General features: G+C 39.2%; 1 protein-coding gene across 10 annotated transcripts in view; it reads left to right on the forward strand.

Moving 5' to 3' along the window:
- Nucleotides 1-25,690, forward strand: part of TBC1D5 (TBC1 domain family member 5) — a 246,171-nt gene that overhangs the window by 178,917 nt on the left and 41,564 nt on the right. For all 10 annotated transcript variants that reach the window (XM_082193334.1, XM_082193336.1, XM_082193335.1 and 7 more), the window contains 4 exons: nucleotides 2,299-2,441; nucleotides 7,961-8,067; nucleotides 18,721-18,806; nucleotides 23,004-23,290. In XM_082193334.1, coding sequence (XP_082049460.1) covers nucleotides 2,299-2,441; nucleotides 7,961-8,067; nucleotides 18,721-18,806; nucleotides 23,004-23,290 — 623 coding nt within the window. The remainder of the gene's footprint in view (nucleotides 1-2,298; nucleotides 2,442-7,960; nucleotides 8,068-18,720; nucleotides 18,807-23,003; nucleotides 23,291-25,690) is intronic.

A 25,690-nucleotide genomic window follows, 5' to 3' on the forward strand; every position in this document is an offset into this window, starting at 1 on the left:
AACAGCAAGCTGTATCTGAAATGCTTGTTATACTCAGTCAGAATAGAAATAGTTTACGCAGATAAGGCAATGCATGACTTATTAGGTTCCCCCCTCCACCACCAAAAAATAACCTATGCAAAGGTTTAGTTCCTTATACTGAGTCAAATCATTGGTCCTTTGAGTCCAGTATTATCTGTTTACCCTGATGGGAAGCATCTCTCTGAGGTTCCAGGAAGATGTTGTTCCCAGTAACTCTTAATAAAAATAATTTCCTTTTAAAGTTTAAATTTGATTTTAAAAATATGTCACTCATGTAGTTTAAAGTTTCCAAAGCATTTGTTTCTCTGTGTTGCAGGTCATTATTAAACCACTGTCTGTGGGTAGTAATTACAGATTGTTTGGGGATTATGGTTTAATTACATAGAAATCATGTGTAGAACATGGGGCTATGCATTTCAGCAAAGAGATTGTAGTAACTCTTATATTTATTATTGCTTTAAAAACTCCCTTCTGTATTTGCAGTTGGTTGCAATTGCTATGTCGGTGTGGTAAAATACAGATTATTGTGTTACCGAATGTGATAAAAGGGTACACCGTTGTGAGCATAGTAGTCTGCAGGTGTAGCAGATGTGAGGCTGAAATTAACAGGACAGGGCTATAATTAAACTATAGACAGCCATCTGAAAGGAAAGGGGCTCCTCTTGTCCAACAGTATCATTAAGTGAAACTTAGATTGTCTCTAAATATTTGAAAGAGCAATAAAAGAGTGTTAATTAGTAAGAAAACACTCCAACTTAGAACTTAATTCCTTAAAGCATCCCCTTTTTATGAAGGCAAACTTGCTGAAGTCAAGCCATATGGTTAACATAGTTCAGAGACAATAGGGTCCTTGGTTTATGGCTGCTACAAGGGAAATGTTGCTGGAAAAGAACAGATAGCAGTTAGTATACATCCATTTTCAGTTGTGTGAATTGCTTACACCCATTGAGACACAGAGGTTCAGATCATTAATGGCAGCATTATGGTTACTAAAGCAGGCCAGTTCGTCAGCTGTCTACATCTGTGAAAACAGAATACCTCTGGGGACTAAGACTTAATATTCCCAAGAGAATTTCTAAAAGCAGAATAGAAGAAGAAAGCGGGGAAGCTGATTTTGGTTTGAGCAGTAGAATCCTACATTTACAAACGATTAACACTGCATAATGAAGTGGTAATGAAGAAAAGGAGATTTCTGATAAAAGACTAATAACAAATCCCATTATGCCATGGTGTATTTTTCGCCTTTAAGTGTATTAGTTTTATCTATCCTCTGTCCTGAATTGCATGAGGTCGTTTGTGAATAATGTCAGCTCAAATGCATCAAGCATTGCTGAGTTATGACTCCTAACAGTTTGTGAAATGTGAAAGGTGGGTGGGTGGGGGGGTTAAGGGAAGGAACAAGTGCTACTTAAAGCGATAGGCTTCCTGCAGAGTCTGAGTAATGTTTGCGACACTGAAAGGTAATAGTTTCCTGTAGGCTTGTCACTGAGGGGTAATTTCCCACTATTGGGTAAAACACCTTGCACATAATGTTGTTAGAATTAATTGTGCAAAATTAGCTTTGCTCCATGTTTCCCCTGCTTCCCCTATTGTAGCACCTCTTCAAATTTTAGAAGTAGATATTCATAGGGAGCCAAAGGAAAGCTACTGTGAGATACGTTTGAAATTCCACATTATTGTCTTTTTTCTGTATTCTTCATGAAGTGTTTATTACTCCTAATACGCACACAACAAAATAAACCCTCGTTGAAAGTTACTCCATCTTGCACCTAGTGTTGTTTAACCAGATGGCAGTTGCAACTAAATCCTTAAAGTAAAATTTATACTCTTAAGTGCCCAGTGGTTTCTCTTAATGCCATTTTAAGATTATGGGTTCAGTTCAGACGTTTAAGTTCTTTTAAATCAGAAGGAAGGTGCTCTCCACTGAAGTCTGCTCAGTTCCACTGAAACCTGTTACAGCTGAGCTCATCCGCGGACTTTTTTGGAGTTGTTAGTGCAGCTGCTTCTTTCATTTGCTTATAAAGCTGAAATGATAAGTAAACTGGGACAAAGCTTTTCTAATAAAGCCGATCTGCTAAACAACATTAGAGAGCTAGAGTTTTTTAAGTCTTTCACACACTTCCTTCTATAACCAGGTTAAGATATAATGTAGAACATCGTAAACATATCTATATTAATTTTAATCATAAGTTACTGTGTGTTGGATTTCCCTGTAAACTATTAATTCCTGATCTTTTTGGTTCAACTTTTGATATGTTTTGTTGACTTTATTTGCAGGCGATGGGTAAGGCTTCTATTTGGGAGAGAATTTCCCCTCCAGGACCTTCTTGTCATCTGGGATGCTTTATTTGCTGACAGCATCACTCTCAATCTAGTTGACTATGTTTTCTTAGCCATGCTGCTATACATTAGAGATGCCTGTGAGTATGCATTACATTATACATATAGCCTATATAATGCAATATATTTCTAATTGAAATAAAAAAAATTAAAAATCATTTTGATTGGAAGTTGTTTAAAGTTGTTCATAATATATAAGAAAGCAACAACTTAAAAACACATTTTGGTTTTTGGGATGTTCTTCCTCTCGCTATGCCTCTTTTAAAACACAGAAGTGTAGATGGCATTGTATGAAACAAAGTGGCCAAGGTAAGTATAGAGCTCCACCTTCTGTCATATGTGGTGTATTGAGTAAAACTATACATTCACTACTGACATATTTTATGGATTTCTAAAATAAGAGAAAATGTATTAAAAGCAAATTTATTTTTTACAAAAATTCTCTGCATTTTATTTTATTTTATTTTGCCTTTAACTATGTCACATGAGCACTTAAATTATTTTTGATGTGTATTAGAGTCCCATAAACTTAATTAACACACAACTTCAGGGGAATGTTTAGAACAAAACTTTGATTTTCATATAGATAACTATGTGGAGATTTACTCTAAAGCAAAATCTCTATTAAGCAAGTAGGAAGTAGAGAATACTTGGGAAGGTAAAAAAGTAAATGAAATAAATTTGTAATAAAACCACCAATTTATCCTAATTAGTTGAGAAACGTGCAGAACCACAAAAAGGTAAATTAAGCAAATTATGGTTATCAATAACCAGGCCTTCCAGTAGATTGTATTTTAAAGTCAGCCCACCTTTCCAGGGCAAATTTGTATGCATCTGGTAACATTCCAACTGCAAAAGTCTGTGAAGTCTTTGTGAATAAGCCTTTAAAGATTTTGTGTGCGTTAGCTGACTTGCAGGAATCATGCAGAAGTCTCCAACACACCTGTGGGTACTACCTGAGAGCCAAATCTTGCAAACAATTATTCACACTTGATTCTTTGATAGACTCTGTTGCCTCAAATGCTCCATTCCCAATGATCTAAGATCTTGAGGTTGGCCCAAAAAAAAGCATTTGGACTGAAATTCCTGAAACCATTTAAAAATGGGCTTTTTCCAGTTTGTTTGTTTTTTGTTCTTTCTTTTTTATATAGAGGACATTGAATTGATGCTAATCCATTTTTCTACAACCACCAGAATTTTGAAGCTATCAAGTGTTCTTTATTTTCTCTTCTTTTCCAGTTCCTCCTTAGGCTTTTCTGCACAAGGCCTTAGCACTGTTCTAAAGGGGAAATTACAGGTGGACTCTTCCCTCCTCCCTTGCATCGGGGTAGCATATGGCTGCTAAAAAGCATATGACTGTAAAAAGACCCCTAAGTGAGGCAGTTGCAATCTGCAAGGGACCTTTTGGCCATTTTTGTGTCTGTGTCCTATGATGTTCCTTCCATATGTAGATACATGACCCCCAAAAGGCTGGACCAGACCCTTATTACTTTGGAATTTACAATCTGATTCCCTGTAAGGAACCGCAAAGCAGTTCAGAAGAATTGTGCAAATATATAAATATCAGCATTCAATATAGCACCACTGGTACAAAAACAATACATCCCATCTAAGAGGAACCTGCAACAAAATGTTGCTGTGTATCTTCACCTTCTAACAGCACTGAAACTGCTCAGGGGTTCTAGCCATCCCCACCTTCAGGATACTCCATTCCGTCCCACTGCCATCACTTACTTTCAGGTTTCATTTTCCAATTATCAGTTAATGTTCCATAGCTACTGAGCTTGATTAGTCCTCACTGAGCCGTTTCTTGTGAAGAGAGTTGTTCCCTTAATTTTTTTTTTTTTACATCACTTGCAATAGCTAATATAGGAAGTGGCTTTTTTAAACTGCCAGAACTATGGAATAAATGGAATGGTTAAAAAAATTATACTACTGCAGTCTTTCATGGGAGTAAATAGTCAAGCAGGCTGTAAATAGAGCCCATGGCCCAAAGTATCATAAAAGTCGTTCTGTGAGCCCAACAGAGCTTTTTAGATTTGTTTTACTAGTGTCCTATAAGGCAATATGACCTTCCACAAGCTCCTCCCTATAGCCTAAGTAACTATTCAAATCCTAATGAATGAAAAAGAATATCAAGTTTATATTACCATGTGAATAAAAATATATGTCTTTCTAAGGTATTTTTTTCTGAAACAGTTTAGCCACCTTTTTATTTATTATGCTGTATTACGTTTTTATTGATGTACGTTTTTTATATCTAATACACCACTTCTAGACTGATGTGAGAGTTAGTATAGAAAGTAAAATAAATAAATAAATAAATAAAGGACCTGCTTTCTCCTTTCACTTGTTTGCTTAGGCCACCTTATGATGAAACAGACACTTGCACCAATGCCCATCTTGTTCCAGTCTTGCATCTCTCCCTCTCTCTCTCTCTCTCTCTCTCTCTCTCTAACCCAAATGTGAAAGCATATAAGGAAAGCAGTGTGCAGCTAGATGGCCACTGCCTCATAGAGTCCTGCACTATAGTGCCTCTCAACTTGCAGAGGAAAAGGATTATGACTAAAAGACCAAATGGAAGTGTGGGCGTATGGAGGCTAATTTGTAAGCGAGTACTATGGGTGAACAATGGGACGCGGGTGGCGCTGTGGGTTAAACCACAGGGCCTAGGGCTTGCCGATCGGAAGGCCGGAGGTTCGAATCCCCGTGACAGGGTGAGCTCCCGTTGCTCGGTCCCTGCTCCTGCCAACCTAGCAGTTCGAAAGTACGTCAAAGTGCAAGTAGATAAATAGGTACCGCTCCGGCGGAAAGGTAAATGGCGTTTCCGTGCGCTGCTCTGGTTCGGCAGAAGCAGCTTAGTCATGCTGGCCACATGATCCGGAAGCTATACGCCTGCTCCCTCGGCCAGTAAAGCGAGATGAGCTCCACAACCCCAGAGTCGTCTGCGACTGGACCTAATGGTCAGGGGTCCCTTTACCTTTACCTTTAGTATGGGTGAAACTGTAAAATGGGACTAGCCACAGTGGAGCCTTCCAGTTGTTGTGGGCTACAACTACCATTATCCCTAGCTAGCATGGCCAGTGGTCAAGGATTATGAGAGTCATAGACCACAGTATCTGGAGGGCCCCACATTGGCTACCTCTGATGTAGAGTGTGTGCTGTGGTGCAGGAGTTAGCCAAGGGTGCCTTAATTTACACTGTTAATGCTTTTGGCACATAAGTTATAAGTGATTTAATTATTCTCTTAATCTGAATATTTTTTAAAAAAAATAAAATTATATAGGTTGTGGAGATTGCAAATGATGTCTATATGCCGTGTTTCTAAAACCATAGTCTTCCCAGATTAGTTAATCTAGAGTTAGAAGTTTGTATTTTAAATTTTGCTCCGCACCAATACTACTATTCTTAGGATGTTTTAAGCCTTCTAGACATATAATTGCTCACTTATGAACTAGATGTCTTTGTTTTTCAAAAAGAACTTTGTAGTAGAAATACTCCCCCCCCCCCCCGAAAAAAGCTATATTTTCAGGTATTTGCCTATGTCTTTCAAAGAACTGATATAAATGAGAAATGATTCTGGTATCCAAATGTATCAGCTTCTCTACACTGATGTTGCAACATACTGTTTCCGCCAATTTGAATTCATAAGGGTTTCTTTTTTTTCAACCTTGAAGATGAAATAGAACTAGAACAAAGTATTATATAAAGGAGTGTCTGTTTTTGTCATACACATGTAAGGAAAGTAGCTATCACAAAAAAAGACCCCAAAAAGTTTTCACCTCCCATTTGCCACCCCCTGTTTGAGATAATAGGTTGGTTTTGGTCACATAATAGAGAAGTTTCATTTCTTCTGTTTGTTGCATTTACCTATAATTTATAATTGCAAATACCTACGATCAATATTTTAATGCTCATTATTGAATCAAATCACACTTAGTCTTTTCCCCAAAAAAAGAAACAAATAAAAAGTCTAAAATCTGGCTTCAGTTAGAGTGTTAAAAGGTATGTTTGAAGAAAATACATCAGATGTTGTCTTACAAAATCCATTTAGGACGAACTACTCCCAACATTCTTATTTATTTTAAGAAAGTATAAAGAATCCTTATCACAACCGCCTTATACTGTGTTACGTTTGATTTGATTGGTTCTATATAATGCGTGGTCCCATCTATTATACTCGGCAGAAAGAACTCTTGACTGAGCCCATTGTATTGCATTCATTATGCTAACTTCAAAGAGAAGAGAGAAAAGCAGGTATCTGAACATGAACAAGAAAAACAAAAGGAAAGAAAAAGAAACAGGCAGAACAGATAAAAAATGAGTAGGATAAGTGAGTGCTTTACAAATGAAAGCAGATGTATAAAATTACAAGCTGTCGGATCAGCAACGGAAATGAAGATGATAAAGTGGCTCCCTACACAGATTATAATTATTCATTTTGCCCAGTCCTGAATCTTTTCCTCATAAACCTCTTCAGGGAGAGATGGGAAGGTACCAAAGGATATGAGATTGACTCACATGGAAGCGGGTGCAGGGATGCTGTTTAGTAAGTCTCTAAGGCCATAAAGCAGTCAATATATTTTGGGTTTCTATTTTTATCAATGATTTTTGCCTTATGTTGCAAGAACATTTTTCACAAAGGCTTTTAATTAATAAAAATGATATTATTTCTAAAACTGAAGTTCTCAAAACTGTAAAGTTGCACTATCTAAATTTTATTATTATTATTATTATTAGCAATTTAGGCGAACAATTCAAAAATAATTGGCACTCCTTTGACAGCTCCAGTAGATGGATTGCCAAGATTTAGATGGTGCTAAAGAAATGAAGTAGTTTACATAGTCTTGGCAGAAAAGATTTATTTAATTTCACCCATAATTAAGTTCATCACATACCCAGAAAGGGACAGTTGTATGCTAACTAGACGGAGGTTAGATAATGGAAATTTAATACATCCTATTAAAATATGTAGCAAGCTTTTAAGAGGGGCCAATAAGTGGTTCTCTAAGCTAATTTAGAAGGGACGTGGGTGGTGCTGTGGGTTAAACCACAGAGCCTAGGGCTTGCTGATCGGAAGGTCAGCAGTTCGAATCCCTGCGACAGGGTGAGCTCCCGTTGCTCAGTCCCAGCTCCTGCCAACCTAGCAGTTCAAAAGCATGTCAAAGTGCAAGTAGATAAATAGGTACTGCTCCGGTGGGATGGGAAACTGTGTTTCCGTGTGCTGCTCTGGTTTCGTCAGAAGCGGCTTAGTCATGCTGGCCACATGACCCGGAAGCTGTCTGCGGACAAACGTCGGCTCCCTCGGCCAGTAAAGCGAGATGAGCGCCACAACCCCAGAGTCGTTCGCGACTGGACTTAACTGTCAGGGGTCCTTTACCTTTAAGCTAATTTTAGGATTAACACGTTTGGGAAACAAAGCAAAAGTTGTAAATCAGCCCTCAACCATTTGAGGCTATCTTTAACTAAAGGGAGAGAGGAGCTGTATACTATTTGGTGACGATAATTTTTCCCAGAACCCTACAAATTGTACTTAGAGTGATTACTTTTATGTTAAACTGAGGGGGGGGAAACTTATCATATTTCCTATTACTTTTAGTGATATCAAGTAATTATCAGACCTGCTTGGGACTTCTGATGCATTATCCTCCAATTGGAGATGTCCACTCATTGATCTTGAGAGCTCTTTTTCTCAGAGATCCAAAGGTAAGTCACTTGGAAATCTTCGCAGTTGAGGCACATCCCAACTGCTTTTAAAACATGGTTACAGTCCTTGTTTAATGCATAAGGAGAGGGAAGAGTTAACAATGGGGGAAAATTGTCATTTCAAAAAGAAGTATCTAGGCTCAGAGTCATAGAGAACTAGCATTGTTTTGACCTAGGCCCTTGTTGTCAGCTTCTAGCTTTGGATGGCAACATGATAGCTCTGAGTTGCTCACTAAGGGCGATTCAGAATGAATGCCCAGAAAACAGAGGAGCAAATCCCACCCTTTTTTCTTTTTAAATCTGAGGTCATATGCCTCACACTGTATCTCCAGCATTTTGAAATGTAATCTCAAGTGGCAATGCTTTCGCATGCTAGCAAGCATAGTCTCTCTTGCATTACATTCGACAAGGATATATCAGAGGGGAACCCTTTGGATCCAACCCATCTTATTTAAGGTCCCAAACTGGTTTTAGTATTTTCATTGTAGGTGTTGTGTTCTAATGTTAATAAAGAGGTCCAGAGGGTGGCAACACGAGAACAGGCCTTCTCTGCAGTGGCTCTTGGTCTGTGAAATGCTCTCCCCAGGGAAGTTTGCCTGGCGCCTTCATTATACACCTCTTAAGTGCCAGGCAAAAACGTTCCTTTTTAACCAGGCCTTTGGTTGACCTGATCAACACCCCATACCCTTTTAAAATGTGGCTCTTTTGGGGGAGGTATTATTGGGTTATTGCTTTTATTTTTATTTTATATACTGTGATCTTTTTATGTGAACCGCCCTGAGACCTCCGGGTATAGGATATAAATCCAATTAATAATAATAATAATAATAATAATAATAATAATAATAATAATAATATCCCAGCAAATGTGGTGAGACCTGGGCCCAGATACAAGCCTTGGTGGGTTTTCTCAAAGAAGGAGAAGGCAATGCAAAGTCTCAAATTCACCTTCTCAGAAGGTCATTCTGGGATATCTCCTGGTTGGAAGCCTTTTTGGCCTCAGAGGTGATATTCAAAGATTCCATTACCTGCAGTTCTGAATATTTGCCTCCAACAGTCAGGAGAAGCAGCCAAGGATTGTGTAGGCTTGCAATCTTTTACCATCTCTGCCTGCCTGTGGGCTAACATTCAAGGGCTTGCCCCAAGCAGTAGTTAGTTAGTTAGTTAGTTAGTTAGTGTCTTTATATGCTGTTATGGCCCACTCTTCATCTTGCAGTCTCATGGTGGGTTTCATACAGCTTAAAGCAAAGAGTAGGTGCTGCATAACAGCACTAAATTAGCCCATATCAAACAGCAAGCAAAACTAGCAACAGTGCTGCAGAGGGAGTGATAACTCTGAGATCATGCTCTACCCCCAAAGGCAAATGTAAAACAAAATTTATCCAATGATTGTGCCAGGTGCACATGAGAGGGAAGGGCATTCCACAACCTGGGAGCCACCACAGAAAAGGCCCTCTCATGCACATACTTTACAGGGCATTGTGGAGCTGCCAGCACACAGGGAACAAGTGCAGACCCTTAAGGATTGGTGTAATTATGTGCCCAGGCAGAAGTTCTCGCCAGCATTCTTCAACAGTTGCAGCTTCTGAACCATCCTTGAGGGCAGCCCCAATTACAGAAGTCTAGTCTAAAGGTTATGAGGGGATGGATCACTGCGGCAAAGCCATATCTGTCCAGGAAGGGCTGTAGCTGGCAGACTGATTGGAACTAGCCATGGGTGCCCCTAGCAGCTGAAGGCATGTGAGTTTCAAATGGTGAGCCAGGATCAATGAATACTTCCAACTTGATCACTCTGGAGGAGAGTGATCCTGTCCAGAACAGGTCATCTGCTCACTTCGCAAGCACTCACACAGTACCTCTATTGTATCTGGATATGTACAAAATTCAGTCTGGCAAGGTCTTAGGGTCTCAAAAACAAGCACATCTAGAGTCACATAGGCATCAGTCCTAAAACACCATGAGCACCTAAACCCCCAAAGTGCTTTTCTCCTAAAATTCCTTTTGAGCTAGTCTTGATTCTGTGCCCCTGTATGAACTGGCTTCAGAGCCTCTTTCTGCCTGCAGGTGGATCTAAGCTGGCCAGCCAGAGGTCCACATTGATCATCCATTGATTAGCATTGATTGATATTCATTCATTTATTTAAAGCATTTATAAACTGCTTAATATTTTAAGGATCTCTAAGCTGTGTACAATGTAAAAGCTGTTAAAAATATTATTAAAACAGAAATTCAACACAAAAGTAGCATAAAAGCAGCATAAAAGTATATAAAAGTAATTCAGGGAATTTATACTAATCAAAACAGAATCGGAATTTTATACACTGTTCTTGGTTACTGATTATTTTCTACAAGAATTGTTACATTAAACATATAGATTTTTTTAAAACATCATTTTTAATTCTGGTTTTGCATAGAACTCCTTGCATACACCGCTACTCTTTACTGTGCATAAAATTTCCTTTCTGATGAAAAGCAAAATCCATCATCTCCATGATACTTGAAAGCATTTTGGTCTTTTAAAAATCTGAACATTCTGCACACATAGGCACTAAAGCAGAAAAATGTTTAAAATGATACACTTTAAAAACAGGATGCCACTCTTTACAGCAAAAAAAAAAAATGTTCATTGGTTTTATGCCTCTACATTCTGGGGAATAGGTGTTTATTATACTATTTTCCTTGTATGGGCCCTACGACGAAGGTCAAGGGGGGGGGGAAAGTCTTTTCTGATAAGTTCCACCCAGTTAGTCTCAGAAATAGATTTTTTACTATTCACTCAGTGTTAAATGCAGGTGTTGCAGACATTTTCATGGATTGGCACCTGTAATTGAAGCAAGAACAAGAGAGACCAGTTCTTAAAACAGTACAGTGGTACCTCTGGTTAAGTACTTAATTCGTTCCGGAGGTCCGTTCTTAACCTGACACTGTTCTTAACCTGAAGCACCACTTTAGCTAATGTGGCCTCCTGCTGCCACTGCGCCACCAGAGCACGATTTCTGTTCTCATCCTGAAGCAAAGTTCTTAACCTGAAGCACTGTTTCTGGATTAGCGGAGTCTGTAACCTGAAGCGTATGTAACCCGTGGTACCACTGTAGAGGGTAGTGGGCATTAATGGACAGCATGATGGAGCTCAAATGACTTCCCAGTAGATGACTGACTGCTGCCTACCAGGAAGGAGAAGGGAAAGGTGCTGGGAAGGTCAGCATGGTGCAAGCACACCAGCAAGAACACTAGATTGGCTCTGCATTTTGCTATGTCAACATCCCTTTAACCCTCTTCCTCCTGTTAAGCAGCAGTGACTCAGCTGCTTGGGAGGTCAAGAGACCAGCTCTGTACCATCACACCATCCTCCAGTTGTAGTGGATGCTGGCTTCATTTTATTTGTGAAAAATAGATATTGTTTCATATGTGAAAAAATGGTTTCATCAAAAACCAATAGATATTTGGGAAATATTCAGTGAATTTTGTTTATTGTAGCGATTACAACTGAGCCAAAACTATACTTCCAAGGGGGGGAAATAGTTTTATGGTGCAATCCTATGCCTATGAACATGCAGTGTGTTTAGTGGGACTTATTCTAAGTAAGGTGTGCATAGAATTGCAGTCCTAGTATAGTCTCAGACATCTTCTCATAGGGATGCAAAGAACTAAATATCCCAGCTTCCACGTATTCCTTGTAGTATCTTTACGGACTTTGGCAGAGAGCAATCTCTAAGAAAACATCTTCATTCCACCAGAAAGGAGCCTACAGTACAACCCAGGATCCAACCAGCCCAGCAATGCAACATAATATTTTTCTCGCGGGTGGCACTGTGGGTAAAACCTCAGTGCCTAGGACTTGCCGATCGTCAGGTCGGCAGTTCGAATCCCCGCGGCAGCGTGTGTTCCCGTTGCTCGGTCCCAGCGCCTGCCAACCTAGCAGTTCAAAAGCACCCCCGGGTGCAAGTAGATAAATAGTGACCGCTTACTAGCGGGAAGGTAAACGGCGTTTCCGTGTGCTGCGCTGGCTCGCCAGATGCAGCTTGTCACGCTGGCCACGTGACCCGGAAGTGTCTCTGGACAGCGCTGGCCCCCGGCCTCTTAAGCGAGATGGGCGCACAACTCCAGAGTCGGACACGACTGGCCCGTACGGGCAGGGGTACCTTTACCTTTACACATGTTTTACTAAGCACAAATGACTGCTATAATACTGCTCCTGCCAAACCTTATTTTCTGCCTTTGCACACCTGCTTCTCCTGCAAGTGACCATCATCTTCCTTTCTTCTTTCCCAAGCAAAGGTGCAACAATAATAAATTATGTACATTTGCATGACTTCTTCCATTTCACTGGAATAATTTGCTCACTTTGGGATTACCTGTAAATTTCCCTTCTTTCCTCATTCAAATTGTGGAGAGGAGGGATGGGTTACTGTTTGATCTTTGGGTGATTTGCAGTAGATGGACTAGAGGTTTTTTTGGCGTCCAATTGTTGTTAACAAAGCAGCAACAAAATGCCTTTTCGGGCTACTGACACGAAGAAAGCTTGGGATAACCAGAAATTGACTTTTTTGTGAAAGGACTGCAAGCTTAGCTCAGTTTTGGTAATGAAAACAAATACCGTAGTTTAGAATGAGTTCAGAGGCATCATTTCCTCTAACAGTGTTTCTTTTGCACCTGGCTCTGATTGGTCGATCTTGGGGTATTCATGAGTATAAGCGATATGAACAAACTTTGAGCCCTAGAATGGAAAAAGGGATCTCAAATTCTGCAAAAAATATATATTAAAATATCAGATTCTGAATAAAGCCTCTAGCATTGCCAACTTTATGCGAAGTATAATTATGTAAATATTTGCTTGCATGCAGTTTTTGAGCTATTTAGGTACAATAGATGTAAAATGCCTGATTTGATTGTTTTAAATTTATTTCCTAACAATCTAATAATCATTCAGAATTCTCCTTTTTACAGTTTGTCTTTCTTTTTGATATTATTAGTATTTATTTCATTTGTGAATTGCTTCCAGTGAGGCATCTTGAAGCGATTTTACAATAAAAGCATATTTAAACAATTATATATATATATAAACAAAATTAAAAATATGTGCATACATAAAAACAATGTTTTCAAAAATTGCATATAAAACAATTTTAAAACCTAATAAAGTTCAGTTCGAATCTCCACTTAAAAGACTTTTTGAAAGAGGATAGTCCTCAGCAAGCACCTAAAAGATGGCACTTGCAATAGGAGGCTGATTATTGCAATAGGAGGATGATTATTACATTGTGCAGAACAGACCTTCTGAAAAGATCTGCAGGGTCACCTCTCCTGCAGAGCACAGTGATCAATTTGGTGTATAGGTGATGTGACAATCTTTTAGATACCTTGCTCTTAAACTGTGTAGGCCTTCATACACCAGTTATCAGCAGCTTGAATTATGCTCAGTAGATAATTGGCAGCCATTCTTATAAAATGTGCTGTGATAAACCCTTTATTTTCATTTGCAACATTTCAGAAGTGGTTAGTTTATATACTAGAAGGACCATGTTGAGGTTTCTTAAAACAATGCTAATTTCCATGTCTTTAATATAAAACTGCTATGGAGAGCAGTCTCCAAATTTTCATTTTCTTAATAGAAATGTTCAAACGTACGCACTCCACTGTTTTTCAGAAGCAAAGTATTACCCTGATGTGAAAAGGACAGTATGCTGAGTGCAAAACCAATTATTTTGCCCAAAGCACCTAGAGTAGGTGTTTGCTGTATTTTTACTATCCGGCAGTTTCCTGTTTTTTTTCTGCACCACCACCAATGAGAAGTGCCGTTACTTTTCAAAGCAGACGCTTTCAGATGGAAAATAGATACATAGGGATGGCAATCACAAAAATATAAAGCGATTAAAAAACAGTTCTAACTAGAGTTGTTCAAATAAAGAGAAATTAAAAACTCAATTAGAAACAAAAGTCATAGAAAATGTGAACATATTGTGTTCCTTAAATAACCAGATGTTCTTTTCTTCCTGAAGGCAGTCAAGCCTAGGAATAAAAGGTTTTAAACTATTGTTTTAAGTTAACTGTGAATTTTGCAAATCTGTTTTACCCTATAGCAAATAAAATTCTAATACAGCAACATAAGCAAAGTAATTTTCATCTTTGGGTGTATGTGGTTGCGCTAACCTTATCACTATGACTTATTATGAAGCTAAACTGCTATATAGAACATTACCATTTTAGATGATGTACAAAGAAGTTGCCAGCTATATTTTGTTTGAGTACTTACAGTAGTTGTCCCAAGTATGTCTGCCAAAAAAACTTTAACGAACCTCCTATCAGTAACGGTGGTGTAGCTGAAGGGGTCTTGAAATAAGGCTGTTTAGCATTGATACCCAGAAACAATATATGGTATTATCATAAAGAAGTGCTAAAAGTTTAAATTGCTTTAGATTATTCTAAACCAATAGATTTGGGATAGATTTTCAGTGAAGAAGGATTTGGAACTAAAGAATTGTGCCAGTCTTCCATGCGGTACCAGAATGTTTCTTGAGGGGAGGGGTCCCACACACAAAAGACCACTAAAACCTCTGTAGTGGCATCTAGCAAAGAACAAGTTGGAGTAATCAGAAGCAAATCAGCAAAATATTCTTATGTGCATAGAAGTGCACAGAATTCTTGTGATCCTGACCCATGGTTTGAAGCTAAGTGACCCTAATGAGGCACTTAATCTCAAGGTCGTGGTTTGAGCCCCACGTTGGGCATTGGAGGGGATTGGACTAGATGGTTGTCATGGTCCCTTCCAACTCTAAAGTTCTAGTATTCTAATTCTTTAAGACACTGGGAATGTTACCTTTGTGTTCTCTCTAAGTATGGGCCCAGACAGTACTAGTTTTCTCTTAGACCAATAATGCAGGGTCATGATTTTGTATGTGCAGGTATTCATTCTGATCCAGCGAGTAGGATGGCCATATTTCAAAGAGTGCAAATCCAGTCGGTGAAAGAAGACTGGAAAAAGTTTAAAGACTATTTAAAGAAATATGGCAAAATTAATGAATGTTAGAATGATGTTGGATAGAAATTCAGTGGTTTTTAGCTGTAATATTATAAGGGAATATGAAAAATGGATTATTAACAGGTAAAAATTTAATGTCACAATATTTTAAGATTAAAGACTAGGATAAACAAAGAGGGGAAGGATTTGCTGAACTAACAAACTGAATTGGAATACAAAAAAGGGAGGCGTGAGGAGGTCCGGGAAACAAGCAAATGAAAGATAAGTAGCGGAAAGATTGAGTTGTTTTTAACTACTTTTATTTTGTATTTTTGTTTTTTGTTTTTTCATTTTGTAATATTTTGAAAATCTTAATAAATATCTTTTTTTTAAAAAACAAAGAGTGCAAATCCAGACACAAAAGTTGTTGGTTTTTTTTGCCAAAGTTGTTCAGCTTTTTTAAGTTTTCCCCAAAGTTGTTGAACTCTTTTTAAGGAAATTCTCCAAAGGCTTCACTCCCGACATGGGTTGCTGTACATCCGGATTTCTACCTGGACACTGTTTCTGACAGCCTAATCCTGGCTATGTCTGGGAAATTCCGGACATATGTCAACCCTACCAGTGAGTAAGGATCTATAAATGCATGACAGTGATAAGCAGCAGATCCACAAGTATGTGGCTCCATCTCCATCATAGGTATCAATGGGAGGTTATTCCCTACGCTCACCAGAACTCTATTGAATTTTGCAATCAAAGCAATGTTTTGTTACAACAAAATCCATGATATAGGTACTTGCAAGGAGAAATTTGATTGAAAAAGTGAAAGAATAGCCCATACATTGCTTGTAATTTAATATAAAAAGAATATAAATAAATAGAATTAGATATTTGAAGAAGGCTATTGTACCTCCTCTCAATCTCCTCTTTTCCAAGCTATACATACCCAGCTCCCTCAACACTTCCTCATAAGTCTTGATTTCCAGACCTTTGATCATCTTGGTCACCACCCTCCACACACATTCTTAATTGTCAATAGCCTTCTTAAATTGTGGTGCCCAGAAGTGGACACAGTACTCTGACCAAGGCAGAATAGAGTGGTACTATTACTTCTCTTGATCGGGACACTATACTTCTGTTGATGCAACCTAGAATGGCATTAGATTTCTTTTTCTTTTCTTTTTGCTGCTGCTGTATCACACTGTTGACTCATGTTATGCTTGTGATCTACTAAGACTCCTACTAAGACATGTGCTGCTGACAAGTCAGGTGTCCCCCATCTTATATTTGTGCAACTGGTTATTCATGCCTAAGTCCAGAACCTGACATTTGTTCCTATTGAAATTCAGTTTGTTAGCGTATGCCTGCGCCCAGTTCTCCAATCTGTTAAGGTCATTTTGAATTCTGATTCTGTGAGGGCATAGAACATGGGTAGGCAAACTAAGGCCCGGGGACTGGATCCGGCCCAATTGCCTTCTAAATCCGGCACTCGGATGGTCCAGGGATCAGCGTGTTTTTACATGAGTAGAATGTGTGCTTTTATTTAAAATGCATCTCTGGGTTATTTGTAGGGCATAGGAATTCATTCATTTTTTCTTTCAAAATATAGTCGGGACCCCCACAAGGTCTAAGGGACAGTGGACCGGCCCCCTGCTGAAAAAGTTTGCTGACCCCTGGGGTAGAATCAACTTTGCAGCGCCAGCATGACTCCTGACAGTGCTTGTGTGTCACGTTCCTCCAGGGGCTCATCTCCTGCAATGGGCAATCTCCCTAGGCTCATTCCCCCCCCCCCACATCACTGTTGCAGAACAGTCTGCTCAGCTCTTTCAAGAAATTCCTCATCTTGCCCAGTAGCTCAAAGTGTGTATAGACAGGCCTCAAGTTGCTGTATCTTCTCTTCCAGCAAGGCAACCAGCTTGCACTTGCCGCAGGTGTGGTTTTGCACATTCTCAGACAAGAAGACAAACGTGGCACATGTGTTGCAGGTCAAGCTCGCAAATGCCCCTGTTTACAAGTCCTGCTCACAAAAATGAAGGCGTGTTTACAAGCTTGGTTTTTCATAATAAAATCAAGGGACAGCCCAAGACACCTTGCTGCCTGATTTGGACAAAGTGGCCACACACACGTACCCATTCCATGTTCAGAAGACCAGACTAACGGTTTAGTTTTACTTCCACACTGATGATGCGGCAGCCTGTTCCACCATAGCTGAAGGCAGCAGGCTAACTTAGGGGACATAGGGAAGGACTCAAACCTCTGCCTTCCAACTCCTTGCCCTTGCTCCCATCTACCATCTAATGGCATACTTAGGAATAGTAGTTCTTAGAGCAGGCATAGGCAACTTTCGGCCCTCCAGATGTTTTGGACTACAATTCCCATCATCCCTGATCACTGATCCTGTTAGCTAAGGATCATGGGAGTTGTAGGCCAAAACATCTGGAGGGCCGAAGGTTGCCTATGCCTGGCTTAGAGCAGTGCTCAACTTTAATTCCTTTCTAATAGCTGCAGCTGTTTTACACACACACACACACACACACACACACACACTCAAAAATGAATAAGCAGAACCTGAAGTTTATAAACACCTAGCACTCAAGAAACATGAGTTTTATTTTGTAGTGCAGTTTCTAAATCCTGTTAATTTCTGGAACAGAAATATACCAAAAATGTTGTTGACAGTAAAATAGAAATCTTTGTAAATGTACAATCAAAGTAAAAAAAGATGGGGGTGATACGTTTCTTCCCCTGAAGTTATTGAATTGTCATTGATGTGCATAAAAATGTTGATATAGCTTCAGAAAACTTACAGCTACAGGTATGAAAACTTTCCTGCTAATTCCTATTACAGTTCATGAGCTCAAAATAGTGTTGCTTTTTATTGATTTCTAGCTTGGAAGGTTTCAAGATAGAATAGACATTGTAGTGTCTCTAGACAGCAATGAATATAGAATTTTAGCAACCCGAATGAAAAATATCCCAGCAGAAATCCCTTGAGGCTTAAAACTAGGGGTGGGGAAGAGCTGTAGTACAAGACCATCTGTAGACCACAGTTTCCTTATCCCTGATATAGAGGTTATAGCATGCTACCATACCAAGTCTCCCATTAATGGAAATTTTATTTCTAAAAGCAGTTTGAAACCAATCTTCTCTACGTTTAAGAGAAAATTGATCTTGAAGCACAAAACCAAATCATAGAAACTTCTTCAATTATGATTAGGTTTTTTAAAATATATATATATATCTCACCATAGTTTTGCTTGTTTGTTGTGTTATCTGCATATGTTCCTTAAAGGTACTATCAAATAATGTGTGTTCTTTTATAGAAATAGATTATTAATCCAGAATAATTTACTTAAAGCAAAGTTTAATTTAAATTAAAAATATTAATTTTTCATTTGCCACCTTTGAAGGAAAAATAAGACAGCTATTTCAATATTCTGTACAAAATATGTAGCCTCCCATTGTGGGCTAACATTCTATCCTGTATTTGTTTGTAATAGCGGGAGAGAAGGTTGTATGCACCATCTAGTGGCTATGCTAGATTTAGTCAGAAAAAGAATAGTAACCTGAAACATAGCCATAATTTTCCCTAATACTTTTAGCTGGGACAAATGATATGAATAGTACTATGCTACAGTATAATGACAATTTGCTATCCATGCTTTTACTTATACAGTATGATCCTTCTATATTTTTAGAGAAATCCAAGACCTGTGACTTACCAGTTTCAACAAAATTTGGATTACTACAAAGCACGTGGAGCAGACTTGATGAATAAAACTCGGTAAGCCTTTGTCATATTTTGCCCAAATAAAATGTGTTTAGAAAAAATTTATACATGTTAATAATCCTATATTCATTTGGGACTAAGTTCCATGTACACCGGAGGAGTAGAATTGCATAGGGTTGCAACCATGATTTGTTTCTGTTTTTAAATTACTAGGTAACAGGTAAAGCTGATCATTGAACTTGGTTTTTACAAATGAGAAAAACTAAGAAAACCCCAGCCTGGATCAGGTCCATGTAACTCAGTGTCCTGTTTTATCACAGTGGCCAGCCAGATGATTATGTGAAGCAAGACATGAGGGCAATTGTTATTTGTAGTGTTGCTCCCAGCAAGTGCCTAATATATTAAGTAAATAAATGTTTGGTGGTATACTGCCATTAAACTTGGAGATTCCATATATATGAAGCTGTGTTCACAGGGAGCACTCACTGAGCCTGACAACATAAAGTGGGCAACTCCTGCTCATCCAGAGTCCTTTATCTAGTCTAAGAATAATGTGTTGATCTTTTTAGCAAATGTCAAAATAGGTAAAGGTGATGGCAGCCCTATGTTATATTTCAGAGACCTTTACCTGACCGTTAAATAAGTAGATCCTTGCTCGACTTCACACCATTGATCCAGCATAGATTGATAAATGAAGTAGCAGCAGGGAGACCCATATTAAAATCCCACCCACTCCCCCAAATGTTAAAACAGAAAAAAGGACCACTTACTGACTCCCACTGCTGCTTGGTAAAGAGATAAGTCAGGGTAGTAGGGTTGGGGTTAGGGTTTAGGATTAAGGGTTAGGGTTAGCAGAAAAATAGCAGCAGAAGGAAGAAAACTGCAGACAAAGCAGTAGAGCCACAGCAGGGAGGGGGCGAATGTGGCATTGTGTGAAGGGAGAAGACAAAAAGCGCCCCAGAGGACGCTTTGTCCAAGACCTTCTCAGACCTGGCAGGCTCCTGGTCTCAGTAATTACTCATGACAGTAGGCACACTTTCTAGTAAGAGCATTAAATAAAAATAAGATTTAGTCAGGAACCAAAGTTTACTAAGTGGTGGCAAAACTTTTTTTCAGGGACAATCTGATTGACGACGTCAGTTGTCGGCAGCCACAAGGTTAAAGGGCATCTTGGCACTCCACCCCTTTAGATAAGGATATCTGTATATAAGAGTGGGATACACAGACTTGGCTCAGGCATTAAATAATTGTACTTTTTCAAATAAGAGCTGCAGTTTGTTAATTTAATTGTTGCATTAATTAATTAAGCCTTCAGTTAAAACCTAGGGCAAAATTTGTCCCCACAATACACAAGAGGATACCATTTTTCCAGTGTTATAGATAGCTACAGCATTTCTAGGTTGAATTCTTTGAATCAAGTATGTGCAAGTTCAACATAGCAGCATGCCTGTGTGAAGCAAAATGGATTAATCTCAAGGTGAGGTAAAGGTGAGGTAAAGGCTGTAAAATGCTAACAGTTAAGTGTCAGTTAGGAAAGTGAATTTAGGGTTCTGTGTGGGGGAGCACAAGTGGATGGCCTTGCTATAGGGAACAATTATAAAAGCAGAAATTGAAGAGAGGGAGGAACAAGCATAGCATTACATGCTAGCTAGAAGCGCTAAGTCAAGCTTCCTCAGTCTTGGCCCTCCAGATGTTTTTGGCCTACAACTCCCATGATCCCTAGCTAGCAGGACCAGTGGTCTGGTATGATGGGAATTGTATTCTCAAAACATCTGGAGGGCTGAGGTTGAGGAAGCCTGCACTAAGTGCTCTCTAGGATTTTTTAGAAACCCCAAAATACTGTGGTTTTAAATTGATAGTTTAATTTTTGAGTTTGGACCCATTATACCAAAAATTGGGTGAAGTCATACCAAAGTCATGTTTCATTCCACCATCTTGATTCACAATTAGGCCTGGCATCCAAACAGTGGCAAAGACTCCCAACCCCAACTCAGAAACTCTTGTGTATCTTGAGAGGCACCCAAACTTGTATAAAAAAAGAGTGAAGTCATGCCAAAGTCACATTTTGGACCTCCATCTTGCTTCAAAAATGGCATCTAGCATAGCAATGGAAATGGAGTCTGTGGTCTCCGTATCTGGAACCCTTGTGCCGAGTTTGGTGATGGTATCTCTAGAGATGGCCAAACATATGCCAAAAAATGTGCAAAGTCATGCCACAGGTCACATTTTAGTCCCCCATCTTGATTCAAAATACCACTTGGCACCTGAACATCAACTTAGGCCCCTCATCTCTACCTCAGCGACCCATGAGCTGAATTTGTTGGTGATATCTTAAAAGGTGACTGAAACTATGTTAAAAACTGGGCGAAGTCACACAGTTTTGATTTAAAACAGTCTGCCACTGCACCTCAGAAGCCATCATTCCAAGTTTAGTGATGATATATTAAGAGGTGGCCCAAACTATGCAAAAAAACAGGCGAAGTCACACCAAAGTGATGTTTTGGTCTGCCATCTTGATTCAGTATGGTGGCTGGCATCTAAATGTCAATGAAGAGCAACCCCCCCCCACCTTGGGAATGTATTGAGGACAAACAAATGGACAGACAGACAGACAAACCACTTTCCAAAATATATAGTAGATTTCACTGTTGTGACTTGAATTTTAATTAATGTATATATTAAAAATGCAGAATTAAAAACCACACGATTGTGTTGTATTTATAGCAAGTTTCCCAGTGGCTACATAATGGGAACATATTTGAATCAGCTTTCTTAAACAAAGCATTTTCATCTGAGCAAAACACAGCTTGTTTTAAAAATATCCATTGATATCCAAGGTCAATGATGCTTATTGTGCTGAAACAAAATCATCTTCTCCAGAGTCTGGATTCACATCTTCTTGAGATTCATGTTTTTAAAGTAATACCTTGCTTTTAATTTTTTTCTTAATGGCTGTGTAACATAATCAATCCCCATTTTTCTGGTGATCGTTGTGTAATTTTTATGCATCTTGATGGTTAAGCCATAGATATGGATCCTTGTTTGGTGGCTAAAACCATCTCTTACATCCATATATCGAAACATTCAAAGGTAGCAGAGCGAAAGCGAGAGAGCGCACTTAATTTGTCAAATCTTTTCTATCTATAACTTCCTGTCCCAATCCCTGTTTGCTTAAACTGCTGCTTCGGAAAGTCACTGCTGTGTCAAGGACATAGCAAGGGGGGAATAAGCAAGCAGATGGAGCATCAGAATTATTGTTTGGGAAAGGAGAGTTCCTAAGAACACTGATCACAGCTTGTGCACAGCTAGTCCAGTAAAAGGACCCAAGTCTCTCCACCTCAGCATCTTCCTCTCAACAGCAGCAGTGCCTGAGCTATTCCATTACCTCTTAAGCAGAGGTGGGAAAGAAAGGGGCATATGTCTGCTTTTAGGTGTGCAGTGAAGTTTTGCCTAAGTAGACTTCCATAGGATTCTGATGTTATGTATGCTGCTCCTGTTTTAAATTGCTTTGTCTTTGCTGGGATTTTATGTGGCGCCTTACCTTATTTAGCCTCACAGTATCTTGGTTTCTTTGTAAGCTGTCTTGTGTGCTTCAGTAAAAGGAAAGTGGAGTGTAAATTAAAATCATAACCTCTAAGGAGTGGAAAGGAAGCTCCGCATTTCCTTCTCAGCAGTGACAAAGGTTGAGCCTTGGTGTTCATGTCTGTATGTGGGAGGGGATTTCTTACTTAACCTCACCGACTCAGCTTGTGATTTTGAAATGACTGGACTATCAGATTCATGTCTATGGCACGGCCTTTTTGGCATCGTCGGTGTGGAAGACAATAACTGCCACCTACACTTGACACCGAGGTCACCATTATAGTCACAAGTGAAGGAAATATGTTGCTTCCATCTGAAAAATATTTGTGAGAGAACTCCCCACCCCCAGCCCCCATTTGAATAAATGTTAAACACTTGCTTCTGTGAAAGAAAATTCAGTGTGGTTTTCAGGTGGTTCAGACAAGGAGGAAATTATTTCCTGAGTCCCTGAAATTGCCAATAAAGTTAATTCCTTATAGGCTAATGGCTCTTCTTTCATTAAAACAGAACTCTGAAAAATAGTGCTTGTCCTTACAGAGTCCTATTTGAGGGTGTGTGTGTGTGTGTGAGAGAGAGAGAGAGAGAGAGAGAGAGAGAGAGAGAGAAAGTTTTTGACAATACCACATACAACACTATTGTAGCAGCGCTGTGTTTCCTCTTGTTTTACAGTGTCAGTGCCAAGGTTGCTCCGCTGAACATCAATAAAGTTTCTAGTAGCTTACTGAATTTTGGCCGAAAGCTGATTTCCCCAGCCATGACATCAGGTGGTGCCACTGGGCTAGTTGTAGGTAGCAGTGGCAGCTTTTCTTCTGTTGTAGTGCCCATTAGGAGCTCAGTGGAGCTCCCTCAACAACAACTACAGCAGCAGCAGCAACAACAGCAACAGCAGCAGCAGCAGCAGCAACAACAACAGAGAATTATGAAATCTGAAAGTGTACCAGTTCAACTAAGCAAAGGTAAATACATGACATTACTTGGTTTTGAGACGGAATCCTGTAATGAGCAAAGCTTAGAGGCTTTTAGCCCAGTATTTGGGCAGTTTTACCAAGTCTACATGTGACCTTCAGCCTTCCACAGCTTCTCAGCTCCTGATCATGTTTATCTCTCTTCTAAACTAAAACCCTTTCTGCAGTTACCCTGCCACTCTCCAAGTTCTCCATCTTGTTTCACCTTCTTTCCATGCTATTGCATCTGCCAACCCTCTTTACCCTAACCCCTTTGCTTGCTGCTTCTGACTGCTACCTTCTCTAGTCCCCATCTCCTAGTGCCTTCCTTGACCTGATTCGGTACCCTTTCCCTGTGTGTTTGCCTGCCCTGCCCAAATCTACTTCTGTTATAGTGAGAAAGTTCAGTCAGTCATCACCACACCATTCCTCAGTGCTTTGCAATATAGAATCTCATATGGTATTGCAAAGGGGTATTTTAAGTATATTCATTCATTTGTTTGCCCTTTTACTGATAAACACTATTAGAACTTTGTAAAAAAAAAATATTCAATTTTTGGTCTGTTTTGAAGATACTGTGAATATATATTGGTATATTTTGACTATTTATAACACTCGTGGGAAAACTACTAAATTCAACAAGTTGTTGAATCACTTGTTCTGATTTAGCTCTGAAGAAATGTTGCTGTATTTTGTGGCTTCAGATAAAGGAGCATGACTATTCATATGTCATTTTGAGTCTAAGCTCCATTCATGATTTATAAACGTTCTCTTTTCTATTAGTGGCAATAAGAGAAAAGCATGCATTAGCATAGTCAGATAACTATAAAGGTCATGTTACTCCTAAAATTCTCATTCTAAAGAAGTAGCTCAACCAGATGATCGGATGTGTATCTCACCACACCACACTTACGCACACTAAATGCTCTGCCAGAGCCTTGGTCACAGTGTTTCCTCACAATTCCTCTTGTGCTTTCTCAGGGAGGTCATGACTATGAAGAAGCCACCACTCCATGTAAAGGCTGTCTTGCAATTAAGACAGACTACCTAACCCTATGCTGGCCACATGACCCAGAAGCTGTACGCTGGCTCCCTCAGCCAGTAAAGCGAGATGAGCGCCACAACCCCAGAGTTGGTCACGACTGGACCTAATGGTCAGGGGTCCCTTTACTTTTACCTAACCCTAAGTTGCCTGAAACACTCTTATTGCTTCTGCTGACATATCGGTTTGCTTTATGATCTACTACATAAGATTTGACAAATGTCTGTAAAATATACTCCTTTTAGTGAACTTGAAGTTTGTTGGTTTCTGGTATTTTTATTCTTAACTTGTAGTTCTGTATTTAGTATAGCAGAAGTAATTGAGAAGTTGTTGTTATTTATAAACATCCTTGTACAGTCAAACCTCGGTTGTTGAACTTAATCTGTTCCGGAAGCCCATTCAGCTTCCAAAATGTTTGACAACCAAGGCGCAGCTTCTGATTGGCTGCAGGAGCTTCCTGCACTCAAGCGAAAGCCACATCAGATGTTCAGCTTCCGGAAAACATTCGAAAACCGGAACACTTACACTTTTTGGGAGCCAAAACATACGGTAACAGAGGCGTTTGGGAGCCGAGGTTTGACTGTAACACTCCCTCCCCAGTTTTGAATAATATATTGAAACATGTTGTGACCAAACATAAATCTGTGCTACCAAAGTGCCATGCATCCATTGTTGTTTTTACTGGTATTAACTGCTGCTGCTAATAAACATTCATACTATTTAAAAACAACAACAAATTTCTGCTTTTAAGCAAAAAAATTTTTGCATTCACTGTAAATGCCTTCCATTCATGATGTCTTAAAACTATGACTAATATTTCTATATGGTTCCAGTTACAGATAGGTAGCCGTGTTGGTCTGCCATAGTCAAAATAAAAAAATTCCTTCCAGTAGCACCTTAAAGACCAACTAAGTTAGTTCTTGGTATGAGCTTTCATGTGCATGCACACTTCTTCAGTATGTGTATCTGAAGAAGTGTGCATGCACACGAAAGCTCATACCAAGAACTAACTTAGTTGGTCTTTAAGGTGCTACTGGAAGGAATTTTTTTATTTCTATATGGGTTAGGTTTCACTGTTGTTGTATAAAATCATGCTTGGTCTTCCTTTTATTAGTTTAAAGAGCCACTGAGCATGTAAAAGCAATCCCAGATTACCAGGCTACCATTAAAGTTTGTTAAAAGTGTTTTGAGGACAGGCCACCCACATATGGATTTGAAAGACCACTATCAAGTTTACTAAACTCCTCTGAAGTATTGCTGTTAACTTAATAGTAATCCCCAAACTGGCTGTTCACTATGTGCTAATCAATACTTATTTATTTAGGTAGATCTTTAGCCTATTCCTATAAAAATTCAAAGGATCACGAAAC

This window comes from Podarcis vaucheri, assembly GCF_965113315.1.
Source record: "Podarcis vaucheri genome assembly, chromosome: 12".
Lineage (NCBI taxonomy): Eukaryota > Metazoa > Chordata > Lepidosauria > Squamata > Lacertidae > Podarcis > Podarcis vaucheri.